Genomic DNA, 14866 nt, shown 5'->3' on the forward strand with positions numbered 1-14866 from the left:
GTTAGGCTCACTCACTCAGCGTCACATGTTCTACCTTGTGGTACTAGGCAAAACATAACACTAGTAACAAGATATGAATGAAGACAATTTGAACTTTCCTCGTGTGATTTGTCATTTAGACAAACTTACTTATTCCTGAGAAAGTTGAACCAAACATGTTCTTGTAGACACGATGTTTCTGTGGGATATACTCTGTAATGAGATATTAGCATGTCATTTGATTCATCAACGAATAAGTTACTATGACCTTTGCTTCCGTGACTCGGATTGGCCAGAGCTAAACATTCTTACACTAAAGGAGACTACATAGTAGCTATGTGGTGAAAATTGTCACAGTTACAGCATAGCAATCTATGTTGGAAGCACTTACGTATGTCGACATGAGTTACAAATGTAATGCATTTTACTTGCACAATTGCACATATTGACTGAATTAGATTAATATTGATAATATATATCGAATTAGATTTGTTCTTTAAAATGGTTTGATATTAGCAATAGTTCAAGTGTTATGTATGTACACCCGTTACAATTGTCGCCCAATAAAGTTCTTCTTCTATATCAAAGCAAGCCACCATCATGCTTCCTCATCCTGTGCATATGTGTCAGGTTCTCCATAACGTTAAAAGCTGAAAGTTATTGTTGAGGGTCTGCTCTAAAAGTAAAGTACATGTAAAAATACATTCATTTGGCTTTTGTGTGACTGAATGGTTGAGTCCAAAAGATAAACCGAGGAAGGCGCGTGGCTGTCACAGGTTCAAGGGTTTATCGACCCCCATTAACAAATTGCTGCTGTAGCCGTCTCCTATATTTTATCCTTCTTACCACGTGATTTGTAGAAACGGCATCTGACCCGCGTCCAAAGTCCAATAGGTACAAAGTAAAATGGATCGATAGATCCGTAGAACTTTTAATACCGTGGCTAAACAGTGCGTCTGTCAACATAAATGATGGCACGTCTGTCATTCATACGGTTCGCAACTGTGGTCGTTATAGTCTGTGCTTCTGCCCATGTATCGGCCACAGATGGCCCGGTTGTGAAGACGAGGTATGGGTCCATTCAAGGTCTGTACGTCGAGCAGGGGTCCATGTTCTTAGGCGTACCCTTCGCTGCTCCACCTGTAGGGGACCTTCGATGGAAGCCTCCACAGCCGCCGACTCCATGGACGCCCAGCACCTTTAACGCCACAAAGTTCAGCTCTGCGTGTATTCCTCACACAGGTTCCATTGATCCTTTCCCCCATGGCCTGAGGGCGCCGCCCCCAGTCGGCAATGGTACCAGCGAGGACTGTCTGTACCTTAACGTCTTCGCACCTACCATTGCTAAACCTGGAGATAAACTACCAGTCATCTTCTGGATACATGGCGGTAACTTCTTCCAAGGATCTGCGATGGATTTTCTCTACGACGGGAGATTCCTCGCAAACAGCACCAAAACTGTTGTTGTGGCGGCCAACTACCGACTCAGCGCCCTGGGTTTCCTGGTGGCAGGGCAGGGGGAGGGGGCGGCGACTGGGAACTTCGGGATTCTGGATCAGATAGCGGCTCTGCAGTGGATCCAGGACAATATTGCAGACTTCGGGGGTGACAAAGATCGGGTCACGATCTATGGGCAGAGCGCTGGGGCTTACTCAGCTCTTCTTCATATGACATGCAAAAAGAGCGACCACCTGTTCCACAGAGCAATCGCCTCGAGCCCTCCGCCAACCATCTACTTCAGAACTGACCTGGAGGCAAGGCTTTTTGGAGCTGATTTTGCCCGTCTATTGAACTGTAAACATGGAGATATGGACTGCATGAGATCGGCCTCGGCGTCACAGGTAGCGCAAGCTCAGAATGCCGCGGGGACGAAGGTGGTAAATCCATTCCGACTGATAGAACTGTTAGAACCCTGGGGCCCTACCATAGATGGAGACCTTGTCCGCGGCCAAGTAATGGACCTCTTTTCAAATGGACAGTACCAACAGAAGCCTGTCATCATGGGGTCTACAACAGAAGAGGGAATTATACTTGTGTACATGGGTACAGCAAAACCACTGTCGGCGTTGGAGTACGAAGCCATCGTGTACGGGCTATTCTTGACCAATGGACCGGCGGTGCTCCGTATGTACCCGCCGTCTCACTCCGGAGATGAGCGACCTGTCGCTTCCCTTTTGTTAACGCACTACCTGTTCTCCTGTCCAATCCGCCACGTTCAGCGCAGTGTAGGAGAAAACGGCACTACGGGCTTGTGGTCTTACGTCTTTGCTCACCCGCTGACCAAGGCAGGCGGGTGGGGGGAGAACTTTACTTTCTGCGAGGGCCACGTTTGCCATGGCACAGATATGTTCTTCACATTTCGGGCACTGCAGCTGAAAGGATACTACCTGACGCCTGAGGAAAAGATCTTGTCTGACTCTATGATATATTACTATGGCAACCTCGCTCACACAGGAGACCCGAACCGACCTGCCACACATCTGGATCAAGACGTTCTTCGCTGGCCGGCGTACTCGGGCTCAGACAACTTCACGAGCGTCCGATTTGACGTTCCGCAGAACAGCCTAGAGCAGGGCTATTTGGGGGAAATGTGTGGTTTCTGGGACAAGATGAACGTGTATCCGTGAAGAATTATTTCGTTCATTTGTGCACGGTTGAATTTATTTCAAAATGCAGGACATTCATTTTCCAATAGGAAGACTGCATATATTCAATCATATAGTATCCTTAGGTCAACAGTGATTTGCTGACCGGCCCACTACCTTCGCGATGGACACGTTCAAAACGTCAATGGCGTTTAGCACGACTGCTACTACGACCTGAAATGGACACTAAAGGAAATCTGCCTTTTTTGTCGCTTAACTGATCTCAGTACGTTCATGTACAAGCGTTGATGTAAGTGGTGTTGAGAACAGATTTTGTATGAAACACTGCAGGAGAGCAAACACTTGTACATGTATCAAACAATAAATGCATCGTGCTAATTTTACTTACTAAAGTCATTGCCTCTGTTTACTGATCTACTTTACAACGTCATCTGCTCCGTTTTATGGCACAGTTCCCCGTGCTGAAATGGTTCCGTCCCTTGAGATCTGGGTCACCTCCCACGTGACTGCTGACGGCCTATCCATTTAGATTGACCCACAGAGTGACCAGCCTGTCAGAGTATCGTCCAGAATCCAAGTGTGATAAAATGGTGCCCGGGATGTTGGGTAGGGATTGTCTAGACTCTGGCTCTAGTGGCATGATCTATATTGAAATATATTGAAATTGGCTTACCATCCCGATGTGGACTAACATGAAATAAGCTACGGTCTTGAAACGGGGCCATCAGACTAAACGTTATCTCACGGCAACTACTCCTCGTTAGGATAACCTTGAGCAATTGCAAATAACTCCGCATTGATAAGGTGCTTGGGGCAAAGTCTACTGAGTACATGTGTCACGAGTCTGTAGCAAGCACTACACAATCAAATATGGCACATCTACCACTGTTGCTCACGATCTTAGCGGCTGTAAACTTCTGTCCAGTGAGCGCCACCAAGGAGCCGGGTGCAGATGGTCCCGTCGTGAAAACGAAGAATGGACCCATCGAAGGTCTGTACGTCGAGCAGGGGTCCATGTTCTTAGGCATACCCTTCGCTGCCCCACCTGTAGGGGACCTTCGGTGGAAGCCTCCACAGCCACCGACTCCATGGGCGCCCAGTACTTTCAAGGCCACGAACATTAGCTTCGCGTGTGTTCCCATTAGAAATATAAGTCTATCTGCCCCAGACAGCAAAACAAGTGAGGACTGCCTGTACCTGAACGTCTTTGTACCTACGATTACCAACACTTCTGAGAAACTACCAGTCTTCTTCTGGATACATGGAGGTGACTTTCTTCTTGGCTCTGCAATGGATTCTATGTACGACGGGAGATTCCTTGCGAACAGCACCAGAACAGTTGTTGTGGCGGCTAACTACCGACTTAGCGCCCTGGGTTTCCTGGTGGCAGGGCAGGGGGAGGGGGCGGCGACTGGGAACTTCGGCATTCTGGATCAGGTAGCGGCTTTACAGTGGATCCAGGACAACATTGCGGACTTCGGTGGTGACAAAGATCGGGTCACGATATTTGGGCAGAGTGCGGGAGCTTACTCAGTTGTCCTACATATGACATTGGAAAAAAGCGACCACTTGTTTCACAGAGCCATCGCCTCGAGCCCTCCTCTCTCCCTCTTCTTTAAGACTAGGCTCGAGGCCCTTCTTTTCGGGGATGACTTTGCTCGTCTTCTGAACTGTATTCCGGGAGACATGCAGTGCATGAGGTCAGCTTCAACTGCCGATATTGCCAAGGTTCAGACGGACATGTTAATAGAGATCCAGGATCCCTTCCAGCGGCTGATAGAGCACGCCGAGCCATGGGGACCCACAATAGACGGAGACCTTATCAGCAGCCAAGTGATGTACGCGTTTGAAAATGGGAGGTTTCATGATAAACCCTTCATCGTCGGTTCTACCACTGAAGAAGCGGTGATGTTTGTTTCCTGTGTTTTTGCAAAGTTACCTACTGTCGAATACTATGCTATGGTCTACGGACTATTCCCGGATGATGCAGTGAAGGTCCTCCTGGCGTACCCTCCCTCTGGCACCGGAGATGAGCAGTCTGTAGCCTCTCAATTGGTCACGCACTACCTTTTCTCTTGCCCGGCCCGCAAGACTCTGAGAAACGCGGCAAAACACGAATCCATCAACATTTGGCTGTACGTGTTTGCTCACGCCCTGCCCAAGGGTTGGCCGAGGATCCTGAGCTGCTGCGACGGACATGTTTGCCACGCGACGGACATCTTCTTCGAGTTTCAGTCACTGAAACTGACCAAGTACAATTACACACACGATGAACAGATCCTCGCCGACTCAATGGCTTACTACTACGGAAACTTCGCGTATACAGGCGACCCGAATAAACCGGGATCACACGTGGCACAAGTCAAAACCGCCATCCCTTGGCCACCCTACCTACAGTCCAACGGTTTCAGGAATGTGCGTTTTGACGTTCCTGAGGACAGCATAGATCAGCAGTACCTGGAGGAGAGGTGCGACTTCTGGGACGAAATTAACCCATATCCGTGATCACCTGATCTTTTATCTGTAAAATCAGGCTATACCTCAGCTTATGTGTCTGAGTAATGTGATGTTGAATAATTAGACTTATTTCTTTTGTTTAGATCTAGATAGGACTGAACATTAAACTAAAAAAATGCATTGCATGGAAAAAGATCGTTTGGGACAACATAGTTTCCAAAAAAAGTTGTTTCCTCTTAAACTCTCATCAATGTCAGCTTTGGCACGAGTTCATCATAACATCTTTATCGGATTCAAAGTCATAAAGGAATGACTTCTCAATGTATCCACTTTATTTCATCCCAAAAAGCAGAGTTGACAAACAGTCATTAATCATATTACCCTGAATCTATAAACATACATATATACACATATCATCATAAAAGACCTGTACAAATAGTAAACACTTTAAGTCAGTCATGTACAGATCTTACATATACACTAGTTAGCCTTACAGTACACTTTCATATCTGCAAATACTTTCAATAAGTTAAAACATCCCAACAAGGCCACACAAGTAAATATGGAATTTGACATCTGTATTGGGCTGCATGAAGCAACTTTAGCTCACATACAAACAAGTTAACTATCAGTCCACTCAATATACTTTACTGCATGTGACTGCAATGTATGTTTAGCCTTCAGTTTAGCAAACATAAACTCAAGATATGTGGTTTCCTTGAACATGAACACATTACAAGTTACTTGATGTATTAGATAAATTTTCATTTCTGACAATAAAATCTCTGAAATAGGCATGTATACAAGAATCATTTACATCCTATAGAATAGAATAGAATAGAAAAGAATAGAATATATAGTACAGAATAACAAATGGAAGGATAGCATTATTATTAGGGCTCATATATAACTTTTGTCATTGAGAAGCACATTCTAAACCAAACCTAAAACTTAAATTAAAAAAAAAACAGAAACAAATATAGATATATAAGTGTCAAGAGTCTTAATCTGGAAATGTTCATCTGAAAATGAAATCACCATCTCTTTTCCAATCTCATCTCAAACTTGGAACATCTTCAACTAGCTTAGAACACCTTGAATCCAAAAGGAACAAATTCATTACTGATTTGCAACAAACAAACAAACAAACAAACAAACAAACAAACAAACAAACAAACAAACAAAGTCTTAATCATCTAGCTGACAGAGCATAGCCACCCCCCTTGTGACCCAGTGGTCTGCTGTAGACAGGCTTGGCAGGTTGACAGCTGTGACAAAGTTGGTTGAGTGGCCAGTAGACGACAGGTTCCCTGCTCTCCTCGATGTCCTGTACAGTGGACACTCATATATCCTCTTCTGTGTCGGCTGGCTGGGCTCTGTTGTTGCTTCTGTGCTGCTGTCAGATACAGAACTGGCCTCCCTCTCCAGCTGACTTAATGTTACCTGCATCATGAATAGTACAGAAACCCTGTCTTAGTGGGGATTACTTACTTACTTAGTTCGAGCTCGAACCAATCCTGAGAGCTTCCTCCATAGCACTTTATCCTCCATGGCCCTTCGTAGTTCCTTTAAGTTAGTATCTTGTAAGTTTGTGTCACTTCGTTGACAACTACAAATATATTACTTGACAACCATAAATATATCATCATTACTAGAGATTAAGTACACTAGGCAACGGATTGATCGAAAATACATTTGGATGGTCCAACCTCTTTGGGCAATTCTAAAATAGAAATCTGGCTGAAGCATTTTTTAATGTCTTACTTGCTGTTTCCTTTCTGTTTGTTGTGCAGTTTTGTTTAATTGCTAATTTTGTAGAATACATAAACACTAAATGTTAAAACAATGGTTCAGTAGAAGAGGAAACCTACAATGAAACATGTAAGACCAAACACTTCTGACTATACCTGAACAGGGTCGAAGTGTATCTCTGGTAGTCTGGAGTACTGCTGGCTGGTGACTGTGTCCTGGAGACTCTCTGTCTTCGGGTCCCACCGAGCACCATCCAGGTACAGCCCAAACACCAACACACCTGCCTCCGGGGGCAGCTGTCCCTGCTGGAGGTAGGAATGGGAACATTGGAGACAGGAAGGGAACATTGGAGACATAAGGTTAATCATGGAGTTAGCACAAATACTACTAGCAATTACACAATGAACATTTTGTCAAACAGACTAACAGAAAATAAGTTGCATAGTCCTCTTTCCTGGCAGCAATGAACTGGACAAATTATCCCTAAAAGGACAGGGTTTCTGGCTTCCCTCCTTACATACACTAAGGCTGACTACCCCTAGTGTAGATCCAGAATTTTAAAAAGTACTGGACATTAAGTATTTCCTCCATCATAGCCTACCTTAAAAGCCCAGTTGAGGACACTGATTCCCTGTTTTGTGTCATTCAGGGCTTCTTCAGTGTCATAGCTGGTTGTCTTCACATGGAAGTCAAAGGTCAAGGAGTCTACAGACACGCCTGTCTTCCTGGCATGGTTCTGCAGAACTCCAGTCAGGAAACCTGTAAGTAAGAGGAGAAACACTTCATACAGCCTCTTTATCAACATGTTGCCAAAACACATCATCTTTAATTTGTGAAGAGATCAAAGGCTTGCAAGTGCATTCTTCAATCGTTTTGTTTAGTACGTCTGTATCACAAATTGTTCTGGTGGTCCATGACAAACATTGAACGAGAAAACATCACCAATGTCTCAGCAATACTAATATACTCATGAACCAGCTCCAGCTTCCTGCAAGACTAAAGGACATCCAAAAATATATATTCTTCTGTGGTAGTACCCAACCAGTGTTAGCTACAACTTCTACACTAGGGTGATTATCATGAATTTGAACCACTCTGTGAACCTGACCTTGTGGGAAGAAGAATCCCGAGAGCCAGAAGCTGCGTGGTCCGTCCCTAGTCACCTCGCCCTCTCCCAGATCTAGAGACAGCGGCGACTGCTTGCTGACTGGCCGGTTGATGCCCATCTTCTTCTCCATGTTGCTGATGACCAGGTCTGCCCAGGTGGAGAAGAAGTCTGTCCGCTGAGCCAGGTCCTTCACCCAGGAGCCCAGGGGCTTGCACGACTCGTATGCTGCCTCCTGAGGAGGAATAGAAATGAAGAATGTGATCAGAAGGCTAGAATATACAACACTGATTTAACATTCTTTAACACTTCATCGATCTATGGGGATAGAATCTGAATCTGATTGTGTCACGGACAGTTTTGTTGCAATTTTTCCATCTCAATAATTCCATAGGATAGCAGGAAAATGTCAAAATATGTAAAGAAGTTCAGCCAATGCCAAAGAACCTACAGGGAATAAAACCCTTTCTCACCTGCCACTTCTCGGGTACCCTCTGGACCAGGAAGGAGTTGTAGGCTTCCTCCAGGTGTTCTGACATCACCACCTCTCCCTTAACAGCTAGGGTGAGAGACCTGAGGGAGGAGTGCACCACACCCAGCAGCCTGTTGTACCGGTCTATCTCCTGCCTCAGTACAGTCACTAGGGCTGAGTTACTTAGGTCATCAGGGTCTTCCTGCACTGCTGTAACCACACATTGCACAAAGTTACAGGATTTTTGCAGTCAGTAGATTGTTTTACCTGGAACAGTTGCATCACCCCCCCCTTCAAGAGTGTATTCGAATTAACATTTATACAAAAGCATGGATACAATGTCTCCTTTTGAATTTCAAGATTCCATGGACTCACCCTTCTCCCCCTTGGCCTGTTTCTCCAGGCTCTTTTTCCTCATTGCAGCCTGGTTGCTGGCGAACATGGTGTTGAGTGTGGTGCGCCCTGCGGACCCTGCATCTCTGTCCCGGGCGGTACCAGGCTCATCCTGCTCCACTGTCTCAGGCAGGTGCTGAGAGATGTCTGAGATCACCTCAAGCACAATCTCATCACTACTCTTCCCGGATCTGTGTTACAAACAGGGGTAACAAGTATTAGCAGTGTCAAACACAGTAAAATCTAACTGCAGTACTGACAAACAAGGCACTTTTCATTGAAATTCATATTGTGTCACATGACAGATATTTGGCAGATATCCAATATATTTCTAGTCTCAAATGCATTCTGATTGTAACTGCTGTGCAGTCTTTCCATACAACTACCAGTTGATGACAAATGCAGATGTATGGAACATTGTAGAATTCTTGTCTGTCTGACACAACCATTTAGCATTTTTTCTGCCCAGGTAATAGACATGACACTGTACATAGGTGAAACTCACCCTATGACACCAGTAGCCGTCAGTCTTGGCTGTACACTGATAATGGTCTCAATTAGTTCTGAAGCCTGGCTCCTGAGGAAGGCATTCTCTGCATTCTCGTGCATGCCAAAGATGTCTGGAGAGTCTGAATTGGGCAGGGCATCTATGTATGCTCGGGATTCAGCAAGTGAGTAGGACTTTGGCAATGGTCGGTACAACTGTGAAGCAAGAGTATAGGATTAAAAACTATGATGTAAATGTCAAATTGTTAAAGGTATGTAAAATACTCTCATCCCTTCAATGCAGTAACACTGCAAGGGAGCTTTCTGACTGAGCTTGTAGTCACCATGACCTACAGATGACAGACATTGACTCATTTCATGTTTGGACACTTACATAACATCTACGCTGGAACAATCTACTTCTTGCCATGTTACCAGTAGAAAAAGAAGAAAAAATACTTGAAATACGTACCCCATCAGATGAATATGAGTACCCAGGGGTCAGGGCCTCTGGGCACAGAAACCTCTGTAGGATGCTGTGCAGGCACCTTCTGTCCCATGCATCGGTGACCCTGCCTCCATATACGACCTCTCCTGTCAGATAGAGCAGGGCTGACCAGGGGACCGTCCCATCCTCCTCCACCATCAGGGCCTGCAGCATCTGCAGAGAAACCTGCCACAAATAGAAAACATCCAGATCAACCAAATGCATGTTGTTGTTATCCCACTTCACAAGCAGCACTCCAATTTGCGAAATGTACAACATAGGAAAGAATTCTCCTTTCAGATTTCTATGTTTTTTAGATACTCATAAGCGGGAATTGTTGAAATAAGTCTCAAATGAGCACATTCTGTACAATAATGCGCTTACCTCAAGGTCTGAGGAAGTGAAAGCATATGGAATGTTGTAGCCCAGAGGACCATATTTCTTCCTCTCATGGACCACAGCATTGAACATGCACAGCCCAAACAGGAGGTTCTTCCAGGAGGGGCCCAGTTTGGCGTCCTCGTAAAGCTGGTCGGTAACAATCCCTGATCCTCCACTGCCAAAGGACCGCTGCAGGTTAGCCTTTAGCCCCTGGGGCAGCTCTACAGTCATCTGGAATCATCACACACAGTCAGGTGGTTATTGTGACAACAGTTGTCTGAGGTGAAGTGTGGTGTGCATTAATGTCAGATGTCCACTAGTGATGGAATTTTAGTTAAAAAGAAACGAATCAACCCTAAAGTATTTGCTATTATAGAGTATTTCATGTGATTTTCTTCTGTTTGTATAACCAGTAACCAGTAACCAGTAAATTGCATCATAGTGTGCTCACTAGATTTTTACCTGGAGTCAAAAGAGACTGAGATTTAAGCCACAGTGCACGACTGGGATACCTCCACTCTCACCAATAAGTGTGGTGGGTTCTTTAGCGCTCTCATTGTGCATGCAGCTTTTTTTGCATTAAATGCTTCCCTCCCCCACAGGACATGTAGAACACTACACATGACTACTGACCTTTAACCCTGTCTGTAGGATGGTGATGGGGAAGCAGGGGTCAGGCTTGGAGCTCAGCCACAGGCGGAACTGGGGGTCAATATCTGCACCCGGTTTGTTAAAACTGGAAAAAAACAAGATCAACTTGGTGTCAGAGAAGAGGAACATGTAAGGATTTTATGTGTACATAATCAGACTTCTAAAGTACTGATATATAATGCAAAAATGTATTCAATATTATGCATTTCAGACTGTCCTTAATTATCATGTCGTTACTTTCACATTCACAAACACTTAATATATAGTTGCCATGAAGTTTTGAAATCAAGATTATATAGAATTGCTGTGGTTTAGTAGCAATTATCTCCATATCAAGTAACAAGCCTGAGAAATGACAGGAATGGTTAACAAAAGTAAGGTAAGTTTCACAACAACCCAGATGATCATGAGTACCCACCTGTCCACAATAGCCTGCAGCCTGGGCATGAAGGAGGCAGCCAGGTGACAGTTCTGCAGGAACACCCAGCGACCCTTCAGGATGTGAGCCTTCTGGATCAGTTCCTCTGCCTTCGGGCCCTGGCCACGCCCCAGGGATATCATGTCAATGTGGAGAGTACTGCCACGCACCTCCTTAGCAAACCTCATCAGCTGGGCAGCAGGGTCCGAACCTGGGGAAAATCAAACAATAGTTCTGAGCATACTGCTGTAGAGGTACATAAGTGATATCTACAGTATATGTCATATGAAGCCTCACAAATTGTTCATGTTGGTAAAATCAGACAGGCAAAACAATCACAACAGGCACTAAAGCAATGCTATGCAAGTCTGTCAATGATCCAGATAACAACAAGCCACCCAACTACACCACTCACCATGGGACAAGATGAAGATGAGGGGAGTTTTGGCATCAGACTCCTCAAACACCTCCTTCAGATCAAAGTCTCCTGTAGACAGGAACTTGATCCCCATCTTCTCCTCCACAAAGGAGCGGATGGAGGCCTTCAGCATCTCTGGCTGCAGGATCTTGATCAGAATGAGTCTCTGGAAGGCAGTCAGCTCCTCCCACTTAAAGACGACCTTCTTAGCTGAGGTTTTCTGTGTTCTCTCCTGTGTGCCTGAACCTGGCCTGGAGCTGGTGGACTTGCTAGAACTGGGCCTGGAACCAAGCCCTGATAGGTGGGAACAACATTTGGTGTTATAAGACTTTTTGGCTTGTCACACTTAACAAATGCAGATATAAGATGTCAAATACAATATTGCAGCACAATTATGATATTACATGTATGCACATGATGACAGCCCTGACAGCTTGCTTTTGATGTTTTTATAAGATTCCTCCTTTTGCAGCCCTCTCTCTTTGGTCATTAAAACAAGTGCGAGATTCTCACCTTTTATCTCCTCCAGGGGAATATATCGTGTGGCCATGGCGTGGTAGGGATCGTCCATACGCAGCAGCAGCTGCCACTGTTCAGGGTTGGACACCAGGCCGTGACACAGCTGGCTGAAATCCTCCATGGTGGAGCAGATGTACTGGCACTGTCGCCACTTCTCAGCTGTCAGCCACTTGGGCATGGTGCTCTTCCCTGCAACAAGGAGATGCCAGTCACCACAATGGATACGTGAAGACTATGCTTAACTATCATCCAACATAACAAGTTGTGTCTGTCAAATTGTCAGATGAACATTTCTGTCTTCCATGCAACTCACTGCAGATGTCATGGCTGAACGATTAATGTCAAAATCCTCATACAGTGACAAACAGTAAGTGACTTCAGTGAGAAAAATTGGAAGCATGTTGGTTTAAAAACAGTACACAGCTGATGTGGTTTGCAAAGAAGTGTGAAAGTATGGGATGATGTGTTACCTATGAAGGGAGTACTGCCGCTGACACTGCTGCGTCTGCTGCTGCTGGGGGTGAGATTGGGACTGGAGGGGTCACTCCCGATCCCTGCCTGCATCTCCAGCCTCTGCATGGGGGTCAGTCCTAACAAGCAACATACATGTACATGATGGGGAGACATGTCAGGACATACAAGAAATGACATTTTGAACAACTTGACCCAACAGAGTATTCATTGATTGTAACCAAATATTCTTTTCAATAAAAAAATAATCTTTGAGATGGTCTTGATTAACATTCTGTATCACACTTAAGATAGAACATTCTAACTTTGTAACAGATGAACCCATTGGTTTGTACCTTACTTTCCTAATAACTACGGTGGTTTGAATCTGAAGGTTCTGTACTGACCATCAGTCTGCTGCTCTGTCTCAGCATCCATCATGTTGGCAAAGATGGGTGTGTGGAGGAAGATCAGCCACTGCTTCTCCACCAGACCCCCCAGGCTGTTCAGCACCTCACCAGACAACGTGCTCTGCACTGCATTATTCCTGGATTTTATAAAAGAAGAAGAAAATAAACTGTCAAAAACTTAACTTTCCGTTTGACACCAAAAATGATTATCTATCTAATTCTATTTTCTTCAGGATACCTGACCCATGTCTGTTTATACAAGTCGCAACTCATAATACTTACTAGCTTTGCGACTGATGAGCAGCATGTTTTAATGCTGCTTTAAAGACAGCACAGGGATTATAGTTCATACCTCATGATGCTGGTGCACAGGAGGAAGGAGAACATGAGCTGGTGGTGCGCAAACAGGGCCTGAGACACAACCTTGTACACAGACTCTGTCAATGTGTCAATCATCTTCATCAGGTGGGCTGGAGGGAGGAAAAAAATCAAAGCTTACTCAAGTCTTTTGCCTGCTACTGCTTTCTTTCATATGGTATGAAACAAATTGTAAAGCACTTGTTTTCTACCTCTGGGTATATGGATGTCTCAAAAAAACATTTCCCAAGATACAAAGATTTTGAAAAATGAAAATATTTTGTAACGCATGGAGCCTTAAAATGGTTGGTGATATCCTAATCATTAAAAGCATTTTTACCATCACCCTTCTTAATGACAAAAATCTACTTGCATACCCGTCAAGTCTTGGCCGATCAGGTCTGGCTTCTTTTTGACAGCGGCAGGTGCTGGGTGTGAGATGTCAGGACTACTGCGTGCACTCTGTGGACGGAGCGTGCCACTCAGGGGTCGTGTGGGGGTGCCCGTGCCGCGGGCCTGTTTGATGTTGAGGTAGTCCACACACTGGCGGAACATGCGTTGGAACCAGGGCAGCGAGAACTGGTACATGACATCCACCATGGACAGGTCTGCCAGCACAAAGTACAGCACTGCACCTCGGGTGGCAACCTATGGAATAGGACACAGGCACGTTGTGGATAAGTTTCTTTCAATGACAGCTACAGTTGTAAAAGGTAGTCATTTAATTGATTTACAGAATTTGAGTTGCTTTCAAATGTTTCCAATTGCAGAATGAGGTTAACAGGTTAATACATTGCATGGTTAATGGCAACATGACAGACATTTACAAAACCACAGTCCTTTCACTCACTGGCAGGTACTTCTGCCTGGCCTGGTTGATGTTCCTCTCTGTCTCCTCTGACTGCCCAACCCTCAGTGTGATCTCAGCTGACATCTTCTTACTTCTCTGGAGGGTCTCAATCAGGTCCTGGTCATCCAGGATGTGGCCTGAAGACATTGCACACAGAAGATTGAATAGAAAACTACTTTTTCAGCTGCTGTTATCACTACCATAACTTGTATGTATGAAGTATGCTCTTTTTACTGACATGCCAAACTTTACTGTACATTCAGGAACAATTTGACACATAAGACCTAACGAAAAGCACTACACACAGAACGTTTCAATCTGTCAGACTCTGCCTTGAATGCCAATTCTCCCCAAAAGGTGTCTCTCCAATCTATGACAACAAAAATTGCTTGACAAAATCCTCCAAGCAGAGATAATATGTGAGGTATCTTAGACAGTGTGTTTCTGTACCCTCTGATTTCTGCAGCAGACTGAGTGACTTGTCCTCCAGGTCTCTGAGCAGCTGCAGATCAGCTGCAATACTCTCCAGCAGCTGGGCATGCTGCTGCTCAAGGTCAGGTCGTTCCTATAGAAACAAAATATCACTTGGTTACTCTACAATCCGATCAGCAATACTAGCAACCTAGTTTATTCAAGATGTTTCTTTTTGTAGTTGTCAAGGTAACTCCTGACAAA

General features: G+C 44.8%; 3 protein-coding genes across 5 annotated transcripts in view; 2 read left to right on the top strand and 1 right to left on the bottom strand.

Annotated features, from left to right (window-relative positions):
• Window positions 1-950: 950 nt before the first annotated feature.
• LOC136431979 (crystal protein-like) lies at window positions 951-2606 on the top strand. Its single transcript, XM_066422987.1, has one exon. The coding sequence runs from the start codon at window positions 951-953 to the stop codon at window positions 2604-2606; it is 1656 nt and encodes a 551-aa protein (XP_066279084.1).
• A 397-nt stretch (window positions 2607-3003) lies between these two features.
• Window positions 3004-5268, top strand: LOC136433316 (crystal protein-like). The gene has a single exon (XM_066425394.1). The coding sequence runs from the start codon at window positions 3417-3419 to the stop codon at window positions 5088-5090; it is 1674 nt and encodes a 557-aa protein (XP_066281491.1). The 5' UTR covers window positions 3004-3416; the 3' UTR covers window positions 5091-5268.
• Window positions 5269-5352: 84 nt separating this feature from the next.
• Window positions 5353-14866, bottom strand: part of LOC136433315 (dynein axonemal heavy chain 6-like) — a 49339-nt gene continuing 39825 nt past the window's right edge. For 2 of the 3 annotated variants that reach the window (XM_066425393.1, XM_066425391.1), the window contains 19 exons: window positions 14642-14756; window positions 14192-14328; window positions 13719-13989; window positions 13337-13454; window positions 12982-13121; window positions 12595-12714; window positions 12119-12313; window positions 11603-11899; window positions 11188-11398; window positions 10752-10854; window positions 10122-10349; window positions 9723-9923; window positions 9270-9466; window positions 8747-8955; window positions 8373-8581; window positions 7903-8134; window positions 7396-7553; window positions 6950-7099; window positions 5353-6485 (listed from right to left, as the gene is read on the bottom strand). In XM_066425393.1, coding sequence (XP_066281490.1) covers window positions 6231-6485; window positions 6950-7099; window positions 7396-7553; window positions 7903-8134; window positions 8373-8581; window positions 8747-8955; window positions 9270-9466; window positions 9723-9923; window positions 10122-10349; window positions 10752-10854; window positions 11188-11398; window positions 11603-11899; window positions 12119-12313; window positions 12595-12714; window positions 12982-13121; window positions 13337-13454; window positions 13719-13989; window positions 14192-14328; window positions 14642-14756 — 3546 coding nt within the window. In that variant the 3' untranslated portion in view covers window positions 5353-6230. The remainder of the gene's footprint in view (window positions 6486-6949; window positions 7100-7395; window positions 7554-7902; window positions 8135-8372; window positions 8582-8746; window positions 8956-9269; window positions 9467-9722; window positions 9924-10121; window positions 10350-10751; window positions 10855-11187; window positions 11399-11602; window positions 11900-12118; window positions 12314-12594; window positions 12715-12981; window positions 13122-13336; window positions 13455-13718; window positions 13990-14191; window positions 14329-14641; window positions 14757-14866) is intronic. The other variant, XM_066425392.1, reaches the window with a different exon arrangement.

The sequence above is a fragment of the Branchiostoma lanceolatum genome, chromosome 4 (assembly GCF_035083965.1).
Source record: "Branchiostoma lanceolatum isolate klBraLanc5 chromosome 4, klBraLanc5.hap2, whole genome shotgun sequence".
NCBI lineage: Eukaryota > Metazoa > Chordata > Leptocardii > Amphioxiformes > Branchiostomatidae > Branchiostoma > Branchiostoma lanceolatum.

Bases quoted from the DNA above. Each gene is read 5' to 3' on its own strand.
- LOC136431979 (XM_066422987.1), top strand. From the start codon at position 951: ATGGCACGTCTGTCATTCATACGGTTCGCAACTGTGGTCGTTATAGTC.
- LOC136433316 (XM_066425394.1), top strand. From the start codon at position 3,417: ATGTGTCACGAGTCTGTAGCAAGCACTACACAATCAAATATGGCACAT.